The 13,452-nt window shown below is 50.3% G+C and overlaps 4 protein-coding genes across 5 annotated transcripts; 1 reads left to right on the top strand and 3 right to left on the bottom strand.

Moving 5' to 3' along the window:
• Positions 1 to 79: 79 nt before the first annotated feature.
• On the top strand, positions 80 to 5,455 carry PV10_00361. Of its 2 annotated transcripts, XM_016364424.1 has the most exons (3): positions 80 to 2,102; positions 2,152 to 3,095; positions 3,143 to 5,455. In XM_016364424.1, exons 1-3 carry the CDS (start codon positions 1,295 to 1,297, stop codon positions 5,330 to 5,332), a joined length of 3,942 nt encoding a protein of 1,313 aa, XP_016228073.1. In that variant the 5' UTR covers positions 80 to 1,294; the 3' UTR covers positions 5,333 to 5,455. The 2 variants fall into 2 exon arrangements, with proteins under 2 accessions (XP_016228073.1, XP_016228074.1); XM_016364425.1 differs by having other exon boundaries at positions 80 to 3,095.
• Positions 5,455 to 6,854, bottom strand: PV10_00360 (uncharacterized protein). Its single transcript, XM_016364423.1, has one exon. It carries the CDS (start codon positions 6,471 to 6,473, stop codon positions 5,595 to 5,597), a length of 879 nt encoding a protein of 292 aa, XP_016228072.1. The 5' UTR covers positions 6,474 to 6,854; the 3' UTR covers positions 5,455 to 5,594.
• Positions 6,855 to 7,172: 318 nt separating this feature from the next.
• Positions 7,173 to 8,614, bottom strand: PV10_00359 (uncharacterized protein). The gene has a single exon (XM_016364422.1). It carries the CDS (start codon positions 8,597 to 8,599, stop codon positions 7,331 to 7,333), a length of 1,269 nt encoding a protein of 422 aa, XP_016228071.1. The 5' UTR covers positions 8,600 to 8,614; the 3' UTR covers positions 7,173 to 7,330.
• Positions 8,615 to 12,402: 3,788 nt separating this feature from the next.
• Positions 12,403 to 13,215, bottom strand: PV10_00358 (uncharacterized protein; the record flags this gene model as incomplete). The annotated part of the gene is made up of 1 exon (XM_016364421.1): positions 12,403 to 13,215. One exon carries the CDS (start codon positions 13,213 to 13,215, stop codon positions 12,403 to 12,405), a length of 813 nt encoding a protein of 270 aa, XP_016228070.1.
• Positions 13,216 to 13,452: the final 237 nt, after the last annotated feature.

Here is a 13,452-nt window from a genome sequence, read left to right as displayed (position 1 = left end):
TAAACCAGCCCAGGGCAACTGGGTACTTTGACATTAAAACTAATCCAAAGTGACGTTTGCTTCCCAACTCTGATTGTGCAGGATACCTGGCAGGTCCTTGGGTGAGGTCGGCCCAGGATCTGACAATTCCTTGAGGGCATGCTTTGGTAAGAAACCAGGAGCACCATGCCGTCATTCTCGCCTAATGGTTAGGTGTGGGACACGTGACGTGACCAGAGACGCTACGGCACCGCATTCGAGCTGGAACTGAAGAGAGCATCACCTCAAGGTCAAATAATGATCCCACGATGATGCCACGATGATGCCACGATCTACCTGCCCATCATATCGAGTCAACGGGATCGGGGGGTTTGATCAAGGACAAAAAAATGTCTAAGTAACATCAGCACGGAAGGAAATGAAAATCCTAGTCTGAGACGATGGGCAAGACAAGTGGCTACAGCGTGAGTACCAAGCTCATCAACGACTTATTTACGTGTCTGCCTACCTACGACCCTGTATGAGATAAAAGTTTGGAGATCAAAGAGATTGACACGGCTGGACGCGTTCATGGGCGGAGCTTCCTTCAGAGCATGAAGTTTCCACACGTGCCTTCCAGGACAATTTACTTGTTACCAAGGTAGATGCGGAAGGAGGGGTTGCCGGCAATCTCGTCACCACTGCACGGAAGGTGCAACTTTGGACAAAATTTGCCCAATCCCCACCGCAACAACAGATCCTCTCACACCTCTCAACCCCTCCCTTTCCAACCCACTTCGCTCCGATCCGCTGCACAACAGTCTTCGAAAATGATGCACTCCCCATGTCCAAGCCGTCTAGGCTAGAGGACCTTAGCTAATGATGATAACAGGTGGGTTCTGGGTTCTTAATTGTGACCGCCGCCTCCTCGGTTATTTCTCTCCGGTACACACTACCTCAGCCCAGATGTCACATCCTCCGCACCGAAGGCTTGGGCGCGTTGGCGTCTCCTCGCTTGGAGAAGCCGTAACGTCGCTTACAGCTGGCGCCATATTTGGTTTAGTATACGAGGATTCTGGATGCCATGCCCCCGGCCGCTTAAGTACCTGACCCATGTGCCATTCCATCTCGTCAAGCTTCTCTCTGCTGTACGAGTACCTCTCGATGGCTTCAGAAAGATATCCATTATCCATCATTCCAAGCAGACAACAGTCCAAGATTCGATCGCGGGTCTCAACTACCGGCTAGCAATGAACAAAAGCCAATTCACTCCCGACTTGGTCGAGTCCACCCCATGATAGTCATCCTCGCCCACGGATGGATAGACATTTGAACAATGGCACCCACAGAGATTTCAGATCATGTCATTCAGGACTTGGACCAGGCCGAGGAAGTTAAAGACACTAAGAATGAGAAGGACATCGACTCCTCTTCGATTGACCCACGTGGTAGCCCAGAGAACCTGGACCTTCGACATGTCAACGTTAAAGTGCGAAATGTCTCGGTGACCCTTGATCCCCAGCATGTATCGCCCTTCTCGAACCTCGAGGCTTTCAAGGCTCGATACTTAGGCGGAAAGAAGCCCATGATCAAGAGCATTCTTAGAGATGTCTCGGCAGATTTTCCGAGCGGCAGCTTGACCGCGATTATTGGAGCCAGTGGCAGTGGAAAGACAACTCTACTCAATATTGTATCACATCGGGTCAAGGATAAGGCTTTCCAAAAGTCGGGAACTGTAGCGTACGAGCCAGAGCATGGCGCGACAGGCGAACAGATGGGAATGGCCTACGTCCTCCAGCAGGACGTCTTGCTTCCCACATTAACCGTCCGTGAAACCCTGCAATATGCTGCAGACCTTAGGCTCTCATCAACAAGAACCAGATCCGAACGACAAGCCATGGTCGAGAGTGTCATTGAGGACCTGGGCCTGATATCCTGTGCTGATACACGAATCGGGGACGATGCTCATAAAGGATGCAGTGGGGGAGAAAAGCGACGAACCAGTATCGGAGTACAGTTACTTGCTGACCAGCCTGTACTGATACTCGATGAACCCACTACTGGCCTGGACGCAGCTTCTGCGATCCAGGTAGTTAGAACTCTCAAGGCTTTGGCCATGCGAGGCAAAACAGTCGTGATGACGAGTAGGTCCCCCTAACAGCCCACTGGATTCAGCTGACATATTTCTCAAAGTACACCAACCACGCTCCGAGATCTGGACCCTTGTCGATAACCTCGTTCTCCTCTCCCAAGGGTCGCCCGTTTATTCGGGTCCTGTGAAAGATTGTTTAGCCTACTTCGAAGACGTCGGATACAAGATGCCTCCGTTCTTTAATCCTTTCGACTTTGTCATTGATTTGGCCGCCGTCGATCTTCGGTCACGAGAACGCGAGACTACTTCTCTCGTGCGTGTACAGAGACTTCAAGATGCCTGGAGAACCACATCATCAAAGTTCATCAGTCAATCGCCCCAGGAAGACTTGGACGGCAAACCACTGACCGTGTCCGCCGGCACCGGTTTAAACTATTATGGACATCAAATCATGGTTCACACAAAAAGAAACTTGGTCGTTACATGCCGCGATCGGCTTGGCCTTCTTGCCAGCATGATCGAGTCTTTGAGTATGGGCATCATGAGCGGCTGGATCTTCTATCAGCTCGGTACCGATCTATCAGGAATTCGCAGTCGACAAGGCGCTATGTATTCTGCATGCGCTTTGCAGGGCTATCTGATTCTTCTCTTTGAGACTTATCGATTGACCATTGACATCCAAATCTATGATCGCGAACGTATTGAAGGCGTTGTCATACCAATCAGTTTCATCGTCAGCAGGAGAGCCTCGCGTTTCGTTCTGGAAGATTTGCCCGTACCCTTCTTTTATTCAGTCATCTTCTACTTCATGGCCGGATTTCGGGCAGACGCTGACCAATTCTTTATCTTCTTCGCCATCCAGCTATTGTTGCATCTAACGGCAGTCAACCTTGCGACCGTGTGCGTAGCTATGAGTCGTCAGTTCATGATTGCGTCCCTGATAGCAAACCTCTCCTTTACGCTGCAAACTATGGCTTGCGGGTTCTTCATCAATACACGTTCCATATCCGTTTGGCTCCGCTGGATCAAATGGACCGCTTACACGGTAAGTCTTTTCCCGCTACCTTGAATTATAGCTCTGATCTCAGGCAGTTCTATGCTTTTGGGGCATTATGCACCAACGAGTTTGCCGGTCACTTCTACGGCTGTCCCATTCCAGGTGGTGCAGATAATCCACTTTGCCTGGAATATACGGGTTCGTTCATTCTGGAGTCTTTGCATCTGCCGAGCAACTGGCTATGGCGTCCAATCGTGGTACTCGTCGCCTTCGTGATATTCTTCTTCATTCTCTCGGGCATTGTCCTTCAACTCCAAACTACGGAGGTAGAAATGGCTAAGGTGCATACAAGCGAAGCGCCAGACGCTGAGGCGGTTCTAGTCGGCCAACGGTCCCCTGACGAGCACACCATCACTGTTACACTTGATAACTTTGGCCTAGATGTGCAATTGAAACGACTCTTTGGCAAGAATACAAGCAAGCGAATACTTCATCCTGTCAGCACATCATTTGGACCTGGAGTTTTGAATGTGATCATGGGTCCTTCGGGATCAGGCAAATCGTCCTGTCTCAACGCCATGGCCAGGAGGCTGAACAACTCGTCACTCGTGAAATATGTGCCTTCGGGGCATATGCGACTTAATGGGGCAACAATCACGGATGAAGTCGTAACCTCAATCTGCTCCTATGTCCCCCAGGATGATGGAGGCTTGTTATCATCACTCACCGTCCGAGAAACTCTGCACTTTGCTGCTCGTCTGCGGCTCCCCACATTTTTACACCACGAGCAGAAGATACAACGAGCTGAGGCCGTACTTTTGAAGCTGGGACTCAAGGATTGTGCTGACACACTCATCGGTAGTGAGTTGGTCAAAGGGATTAGTGGCGGCGAAAAGAGACGTGTGTCCATCGCAATACAGATTTTGACGGACCCCAGAGTCCTTCTCTTGGACGAGCCAACCTCGGGCCTTGATGCATTTACCGCCTTCTCCATAATTGAGGTGCTCAAGAGCCTTGCAGATGAAGGCCGAACTATCATCTTCTCCATCCATCAGCCGCGCTCGGACATGTTCAAACAGTTTGGCGGCATACTCTTATTGGCCAAAGGTGGAGAAGTGGTTTATACCGGACCTGTGTCTGGCATGCTGCCCTACTTTGACAACAGCGGCTTTGTTTGCATGGAATCAGCCAACCCGGCAGACTTCGCTCTCGACTTGTTGGCAAATGGCAAGCCACAAGCGCTGAAGGAACAAAAGGTGGCCCCACCGACCGGCAGAGATCTGGTTGATGAGGTTATAACGCCTGACCACAATGAGTCACCCACGCCAAATATCGCAAGGGAGAAGCACCTTGAGCTTCCCGCTGCTTTGGGAGTTTATAGTCGATCGCCATTGCCGTTTGCTCGATCTTTTCCAATACTGACACAGCGTGGGATGATCAACCTTCGACGACAGCCAAATTTGCTCACGGGCCGTATTAGTCAGCTTGTTGGGCTTGGAATCGTGCTCACAGCTTTCTTCACTCCCCTACAGAACGACTACTACGCGGTGCAAACAAGAGTTGGCTACATCCAAGCCATGTCAAGCATGTTTTTCGTCGGTATGCTCAACAGCATTGCGATGTGGCCCTATGAGCGCGACCTCTTCTACCATGAAGATCGTGACCGAACCTACCCGCTGGAAGCCTTCTTCTTCTACTACTTGGCCATCGAAGTCCCTATGGAGCTTGTCGCTTCATTCGGTTTCAGTCTTTTGACTGTGTTCGCGGTGGGCCTTCCCCGAACGGCGAGCATGTATTTCCTCATGGTCTCTGCATCCTTCTGCGTTATTTCATGCGGGGAGAGCTTTGGAATCTTGTTTTTGACCATGTTCTCTCACACAGGACTGGCGGTGAGTGTCATGAGCGTTGTGCTTTCAATCTCTGTGCATCTGGGCGGAGTGTTGAGCATCAATGTGGACAAATTTCTGGCTGGAGTCAACTACATCAGCCCAATTAAGTGGCAGGTTGGTAGCCTGTTGAGCTACAGCCTTCGCGACATCGATTTCACGTGCGAGCCGGATCAGAGACTGGGTGATGGTCATTGTCCGATTGAGACAGGGGAACAGGTTTTGGATCTGTATCAGCTCAATATCAACACCACCGAATATGCGATTGCACTGTTGGGGGTGACGATTGGATATCGGCTGCTAGCCTATGCTGGACTGCGACTTCGACGGACAGATTGGAAGAGCTTTGGAGCGAGGTGTGCTAAGGCATTGGGAAGAAGACGCTCGCTAGCCTGTTAGTCTGGTTGGAGGACATGATTCAGAGCATTGCTTCAGCGTGGTTTTTGGCATTAGAAATCTGGATAGCGTTTGCTGTGTCAGGTTACCTTAGCATTGTCTAATGAATAAATGAATGAAAAAATCGTAGCATCACAAGAACTTCACGGGGTTGCTGAAGAACATGACTTTGAGTGTTGTCAATGGAGAGCTGAAAACGTGTCTAATCATTACCCATCTATCTCACATCACACCGCTAACACTGACTGATGGAATGAATCCTTGCCTATTTCGTCTTTTTTGCGCCGTCGTCCTTCAGCTTCTTCTCTAGATCAGATAGACCGGTCATTTGTTTCAAAAAGCCGTCCATGGAGCCATGGGGCAACCAAGTGGACATCCAGACCTTTGTAGTTTCCGCGCCACGCCAAATCTGCGAAGGGGGATCTGAGACACTGAGATCTTTGACGACGTTTCGGGCCCAAACGTCGGAAGGCATAGACTTCAGATTACTGCCGCACATGAAGCGCTCAATGGACTCAGCTGCAGGCTGGTAGATAGACTCGGGCGACAATTTGGGCATCGTGCCGACAAAACCATTGGTATTGTTGAAGAATTTGGAGGTCACACTGCCGGTCTTCAACTCAATGACTCGGATATTGAACGGCTGCAATTCCAAACGGAGACTATCGGTCATCGAGGCAATAGCGGCTTTGGAACCTCCATAGGCTCCCTGGAACGGTACTGGCGTCACACTGGCGATCGAGGTATTGTTGACCACGAACGCGCCCTTGGTGGAATTGCGCAGTAGAGGCATAAACGCCTGGACGGCGCGAAAAGGAGCAAAGACATTGACTTTGAAAATGGCCTCGGCCTTGGCCATGTCGGCCTCCAGTAGAGGTGACGAGTATCCGAGGCCAGCGTTGTTGATCAGCATGTCGAGCGTGTTGTTGGTCAGTCGTGACACTTCCTCCACGGCGGTCTTGAATGATTCTTCTGATAACACATCAAGGGTCACGGTCTCGATGCCCTGGGACTTGAGAACACTCATTTTAGCTGGGTTGCGTGCCGTGGCAATCACGCGATCGCCATTTTTATGGAATTCCGTGGCGAGAGCAGCTCCAAGTCCTTCGTCAGAACATCCTGTGATTAAGATGGTTCGAGCCATGTTGAAAGAGAGTCTGTTGGGATGGTGAAGAGAGTATTGCAGGCGTGATTGAGCTGGCGAGGTGAGTATTTATTTAGTATCGATGGAGCATCACCATTGATCTATCGACCGAAGAGAAGGTACCTAAGACATCAAAGGATGGGTTTTATATCACTCAAGGTCGTACATCTTTGTTGATCAACAGCGCCATGCCCTCTCGCCAAGCCTGATTCAGCTGTGACGTCTGAGCCATATTGAGGATTTGAGTGGCTCTGGGTGATTTCCAGGCGGGTGAGATTTGACGGTGGAGTAATTTCTTCAGTTAAAGGCGTGCGAGCTCGGAGTGGTTGGGATAGATTTCTAGATACCAGGAGGCCCGAAACCTCAGGCGTACCGCGGGAGAGATCTTATCTCCCTGAATATTAATGAATACTGTACCTTGTAGCTCTGTTGTTACATTTAGCCGGTTGGTTGGTACTGCGTACAACAATCGGTACAAAGTCACGCCGAGGGCGCCGATGGCATGCCTAACGGCCTCCCCGAACGGCGTTCATAATTTCGCCGAGGCCCCGTCCTTGCACGAGCGCTTTGATATGCTATTGATGCTCTTGGTGTACCCAGTTGAATACGTGTAAAGTCTTGGTTACATACAGACTTCCTTTTGATCGACCTTTGCGGCCTCTTATATCTAGGACAGCACAATAGATCGTAGATTGAGGGTATAATTATCGTCATTCGTGTCAATCTTCCCCTATGTAGCTGGGGCGGCGGTTCTGGACCAGCGCCATTTGACTACTTACTCCTAATAGAAACAATCGGCACAGACTATGCCTTTCAGGGTTTCTTCAAAACTCCAGCAAATGTCTCTCCCTCTATCATTACTTTGCTAGGTTTTGGCCGGGTTTGAGTATGCCGCGGTCGCCACCTCCACCTTTTTTCCACAACCACAGCGCTTCAGTTGCGTGTGATTTGGCGCTAGAATGTCCAGACAGGCGGTTGGCCTCACTCATCATGACCTCAATCGGCTTCTCTCGTTCGATAACGGACCACATAGCCTCTTGTAACTCACCTCCTCGTGGCCCGAAACCACCTTGTCCCAGCCGATAGAGGATCCGGCCGAGGACCTGATAGGCTAGACATCGCTGGTTGGGTAGAGTTGATCGTGCCAGGAGTGACAGCTCAGGAATGGTGTATCCTGCACTACTTGGTGCATCGCCGTGGTGGTGTAGTCCTTTCTTTACATCAATTTCCAAACTTTCCTTGGGTGCGATCAGGCGGCCATTGAAACCGAATCGCAGCGCCGAAGGAAGGAAGGATTCTTTGCTAGGGTTGTATAGGGATTCTGCATTTTCTTCTTCGGTGGGGTCTTGCATCCAAGACAACGAGGCTGGATCGTGGGAAAGTTCGGGGAAGTAATGAGTCTTGAGATCAGAAAGGAACGAGTTGTCATTCGTATTCAAGGGTACGTAGTCATCTGCAGATCGAGGAGGGTGGGGGAAATGAACCGATGACATCGCAGTTGGGGGTTCTTCCACATCTGAAGTGGTCAAGTGCGTCTGCCTTGATTCTGCCTCACCACTGTTGTTTTCCGCGGGAGACGACGATGACGGTTTCGAGTCATGCTCATCTCCCGGCCATTGTGCCTGGTTTGTAGACTCGTCGTCTAGGTTGGCTTTCTTGAGCAGGCGGTCGACAAACATAGGATTTAGATTGGCCATCAATTCAGCCCGTGCTTGTTCAATCTCCTCTACAGACATCTGAGCTATCCGCCTGTTGTTTTCTTCAGATATCTCCGCCTTTTCTCTCGACTCTGGAGCATGGCCATATTTCTTGCCTAGATGGTTGATGATGGCCCGATCGGAAGGTTCTCTCGATCCAGCTGGGAAGGGATTTGAGGATTGACTTGATGCCTGCTGCCTCTGCTTAAATGAAGATACCTTTGGACGAGGCTTGTGTTCAGGAAACCCAGATCTGTGTGATTTGAAGGAAGGGGCCGGAGGAGGGCTATCGATGTCGTGCTCTTGAATCTCTTTGATGAAAGGAGTTGGGGGTTCGGAGCTGGCTACACCGTCAGTGCCATTCAAGATATTCACCGCAAAGTCATCTGCGTCGAGATCTAGCTCGAAACGCTGCCCGCGGGCCGCCATTTTGGTACAGTGTGATGACTACATGGTATGGAAGTCAGGGATTCTCAGACAAAAGGAAATAAGTTCGGATGAGTGCCTTAGCGGCGTCCAGTGGCGCATGCATCTGACGCCAAGGAAGGCGTAAGATCCTCCGTATCCGTAGATCGTCAGTTTTAACCCTGTCACGCCGTGGTTGGAGATTCATGGTCAACTAGTCACGTGACGCTATTCAAAACGGTCCACTACTTAGAGCAGCAGGACATTTTCGTCTGCTAGTAGTGGCTTCTCATGTTGAAAATGCGCAAAATGAAGTTATTAAATCGCGAACTGAGCTACGATATCGCTGTCATTCTGAGTTGATCTAACTACGACTGACCACGCTCTTACGAACGGTACTCATACTGAGAATTTCGCTTGAATTTCGATTCAATATCTGCTAAACACTCGTATCATCGCTAAAGACATGTTTGCATTTCAAGAGATGGGACCCCGATATATACAATTGGATCGGGAATTTGCAGGTTGCTTTTACAATGTCGAGACGCCTCCAAGAGATCAAGAATTTACACAATATAAGTCAAGGACCTTTCAGAAGAGGGGAGAGGTGTCGAGCGAACGTAGTTGGGCCATTATTGAGCCTAGGTAGAGTGTATATTCTGCATTTTCTTACGACCAAGTATTCAGGTCCACAGCTTGGTGTTGAGCAGCGTGAACATCGTCTGGATGCAACATAGAGGCAGAGTACCGGGAGACACGCTGGGCGAGGGACAGCAAGTGAGTCCAAGTGTCTTGAGGATCGCTTGGAGGGTCTTCAAGCGTACAATGAGCGGCCCAAGCATCTAGCGAGGGATCACTTAATTCGGCCCCCGTGTTCTGTGGTTTTGGTTTCGCCTTCGGGAGCCCGACTTCCGGGGAGATGTTGGCTGCACCGATAACACAGGTATGTCGCAAATACTTATGCTGATAGGAGGAGAGCGATACTCGTCAACTCCTATGAGTCATGATAAGGCGATGTCGGAGGCTTTGACGCGGCGAGTTTGATAGCTACAAGCCCGAAACGCGCAGTTTAATCAAAGACTCAAGGAGAGAAGGTGAGAACCTCCTGTTCCGGATCATGCACGCGCAGCATCTTCCAAGTCGGATTAGCTGACAAATCAGATATAACACATATCTATAGAAGTTGAGTCTTAGATCTGCACGCAATCAGGAAGCCAGTGTTCTGAAGACAGCCTATCAGACTCGGTTCTCTTGCTGGGTGAAGGTCTCCTTCAAGTGTACCAAGTGGGACCCCGGGCCGCAGCAGGCCCGTCCAAGCATTAGCAATACAGACCATGATGATATGAACTTGCGAACTGCGGAGACTTACATCCTGTTCAAGGGGCGGGAGATGTCCGAAAACTGGACGCTGATCACCCCTGCATGTGATGTATTGTATTTGAATTTGTATAAAATCTGCAACATGTGGTTCGCAGCTGGTCATGTCAATCAGAGGTATCATCGAAAATCAATCTCCCAACATTCGACTCATTTCAGCTTTGCATGAGAACAGTTATGTCCCAAGTACAGAAGTACCAGTGGTCCGATCGATATGACTTTGAAAGGGACCTCGTTGGATATGGTGAAAAGTCCTTCGACCCTCAATGGCCCAATGGCGCCAAGATAGCGGTTTCCTTCGTGCTTAACTACGAAGAGGTATATAACGCCCATTCCCCGAGTGCTTGTCAGATTTCTAGAAGCCCAGACTCGGCAGTCCTGGGGTCGATGCTACCTAAAACTTCTTGACATTCGCATCGGAAGTTGTGCTTGACAGGTACTAACGTTTTGTCCTAGGGAGGAGAGAGGTCTGTTCTAAATGGAGACTCGGAGCAGGAAAACTCACTCACGGAGTGTGAATTTCCCCTGCGCCGAGAGTCGAGAGGCTTGATGATCGAGTCGGACTATAACTACGGTTCTCGATGTGGGGTCTGGCGCATTCTCCGACACTTCAACGAAAGAGCCATCAAGGTCACTATGTATGCCACTGGTAAGGCGTATGAGCGCAATCCTGCCGTGGCAAAGGCGACAGCCGAACAGGGTCACGATAATGCCAGTCATTGCTATCGGTAAGTCTCGCTACGATCCCCATTTTACCTGGAACCGACAAATAATGCTGACACCGTTTTCAAAGGTGGATCGATTTTCATGATATGCCCCCGGAGGAGGAGAAAGCAATGATTCGAGCGAACATCGAATGTATCACGAAGCTGTGCGGTGAGCCGCCCAAGGGCTGGTACTATGGGCGTCTTTCACCACGGTCCAAGGCCCTGGTATGGGAAGTGCATCAGGAGATGGGCGTCCCTCTCCTATGGATGAGCGACAGCTACGAGGATGATGTACCCTACTGGGTCGATGTCCCCGGGGAGCGGGGCAAACCCGACCCCCAGGGCATGTTGATTGTTCCTTACTCGTACGTCTGACCCTGAGAGTGTGTCTGCAGAACGCCGAAACTGACGAGGCTACGGCAGTCTCGACTGCAACGATTATCAGATCCAGGAGGCCCATAAACTTACACCGCAGCAATGGTTCGAACAGAACAAAGGAGCCTGTGAGTTGTTCGAGCCCGACGCCCACTACCTGGTCCGGGTTGGCAGGCCAAAGACTAACAGCGCTACAGTTGACACTCTCTACGAGGAAGGCCTCAAGGGCTCTCCCAAGATGATGACTACGGCTCTGCATTGCCGTATCATGGGTAAACCGGGCCGTACGTGGGCCTTGAAGAAGTTGATCGACTATATGCAATCAAAGGAGGGTGTATGGTTCGCAACAGTAAGGATTACTCTTTCCACCAGCCGCCGGCTGTGTCCTCTTTCATCTTGTATTAATACAAAGTCTCTGCCAGCGCACCCAAATTGCCGAGCATTTCGCATCTAAATTCCCCTACAAGGCAGGTCAACTTGCATAATTCGAAGATTGGCTAAGATCGACCAATCTTTCACCTCCCTGTCAAAGGCCAAAGAGAAACGGTGCTGCCCTCAAGTGAACGATCGGAGAAACACCACTATAGCTTCGGGTGAGGGATGATCATTCACGATCCACTTGTTTATTCTTCGAACAACTTCCAGGCTCAGCCACCAGAATATCTGACAGAATGGGAAGCTAGAATAGGATAAAGAGCTGACTTAATAGACCCATGGTTCGCATCGACCTTGCAACACACTTAAGTTTCTTCTCAATCATTCACCATACCAAGGGGTCAAGTTAGTCATGGTTATCGTGCCTTGTCCGCTTGACATAGCGTGCGTGACAGGGAGATTCCATTTTTCGATCTACTCGAGCGATTTTCGGCCAAACCATTCGTATTCGGAACCTACAAGACTGGAACTGCTTGAGGACGCAGTTTTGCTGTGCTCTGTATATTCTCTGATTAGCTGAACTGTTAGCACAGCGCATGCTTCTACTTTTCGAAATTGATCTATCGAGCAGCGTATTGTGAATGTTAAGTTATGGGCGTCGTTGAAAACTGAGTTGAAGGTCAACAGTAAGCCAGTCAGTATACATGAAATAAACACCGATTCCTCAGTCTCCCAGTCAAGACCAGTTTTGAGGGCAGATTGGCCATCCTTGGGACAAAGATCCACCTCTCAGGGCATATATGTTCCTGCAGCTCGCTGTGCCATGCTCATGCACGAGCATCAGCCACCTCACACAGATTTCTAGTACTAAAACGAAGAAATGAAAGGATAGATTATCAACCGCAGTGTGCTACCGGAGTGTGGTATCAGGCGTTGCGCAGAGATGCTCAGTGCTACCAAAATGTCGCAGCTGCGTCTTGAGATGGGACGCTGCTATGTTTTGCGAAAGCTTCCAGTGTCTTGACAAAATTTGTCCAGATGCTTCATTTCATCCGCGAGCTGATCCGAAGAAATGACCTCTGCGATTTTGGCTTGAATGTCGAACAGGTTCGAGCTGTGCACAACTTCATCCCGGTCGCCACAGGCGTCCCTGATCACAAACGGTCGGAATCCGTTCTGAATTGCATCTAGCGCGGTGGCTCTCACACATCCGCTGGTACTGAACCCGACAATGACTGTCGTCTCCACGCCCATACTGACCAATAAAGACGACAACGCGGTCCCGAAGAAGCAACTCGAGAACTGCTTGCTGAGCTCGAACTCCACCCGGGGTCGATCTGCACGATATCGACAAACTTTTGAAGTGCTTGGATATTGGCCGAGCTCACTCCCTTCCATGAAACACGGGATGATGTTTGGTAGCTTTTCTGTGAACCATAATCCCCCCGCGCCGGCGGTACCGAGGGATATCTTGGTGAAGACAATTGGCAGATTCAAGGACCGGAAGAGCTCGATGGTCTGTTCAATGACGTTCAGAGCCGCGCTGAAGCGGTCAGGGGCGTACAACGGAGACTCAGGGGTGAGGTAGGCATTGCACACATCAATGACGATGAGTGCTGGGCGCTTTCCGAACCGCAACGCACCTTCTGTTGGAAAATGAGGTTTTGCCGAGCTCATAGTTTGGAAGATTGCAAGTTTCTTCACTGGATGATTTTGGCGAGAGTTCTGAGCGCACGCGAGCATATATTCCGAGGCTCTGCGCCATGTTTTGAGTGAAATCTTCGGGCCATGGGGAGTGGCTGCCATAGCTCGTCTAGCCTTGCGTCAACTCTGTTCATTACTGGCCTTAAACCTCCCCTTGACCAATGACTGTGACACGCACCGGGTCCATTTAGGTTCCGCGATAGCACAAGGAGCGAAGCATTGTAAAAGTCTCGGCCCGCGTCGAGCGGAAGACCAAGTCATGCAAAGGACGACGTCGCCCTATCGCGGCTGTCTATGGCGAGTCCAGTCAATCAAGCGCCCGAGTTAGGCGGTTGGGTA

This window comes from Exophiala mesophila, assembly GCF_000836275.1.
Source record: "Exophiala mesophila strain CBS 40295 unplaced genomic scaffold supercont1.1, whole genome shotgun sequence".
NCBI classification, from domain to species: domain Eukaryota; kingdom Fungi; phylum Ascomycota; class Eurotiomycetes; order Chaetothyriales; family Herpotrichiellaceae; genus Exophiala; species Exophiala mesophila.
This window is presented reverse-complemented; position numbering and strand designations above follow the sequence as displayed.

Excerpts from the sequence above, each read along its gene's own strand:
- PV10_00361 (XM_016364424.1), top strand. The coding sequence starts at position 1,295 with ATGGCACCCACAGAGATTTCAGATCATGTCATTCAGGACTTGGACCAG. Across the intron at positions 2,103-2,151 it reads CAAAACAGTCGTGATGACGA|TACACCAACCACGCTCCGAG; the intron begins GTAGGTCCCCCT and ends TATTTCTCAAAG. Across the intron at positions 3,096-3,142 it reads TCAAATGGACCGCTTACACG|TTCTATGCTTTTGGGGCATT; the intron begins GTAAGTCTTTTC and ends GATCTCAGGCAG.
- PV10_00360 (XM_016364423.1), bottom strand. The coding sequence starts at position 6,473 with ATGGCTCGAACCATCTTAATCACAGGATGTTCTGACGAAGGACTTGGA.
- PV10_00359 (XM_016364422.1), bottom strand. The coding sequence starts at position 8,599 with ATGGCGGCCCGCGGGCAGCGTTTCGAGCTAGATCTCGACGCAGATGAC.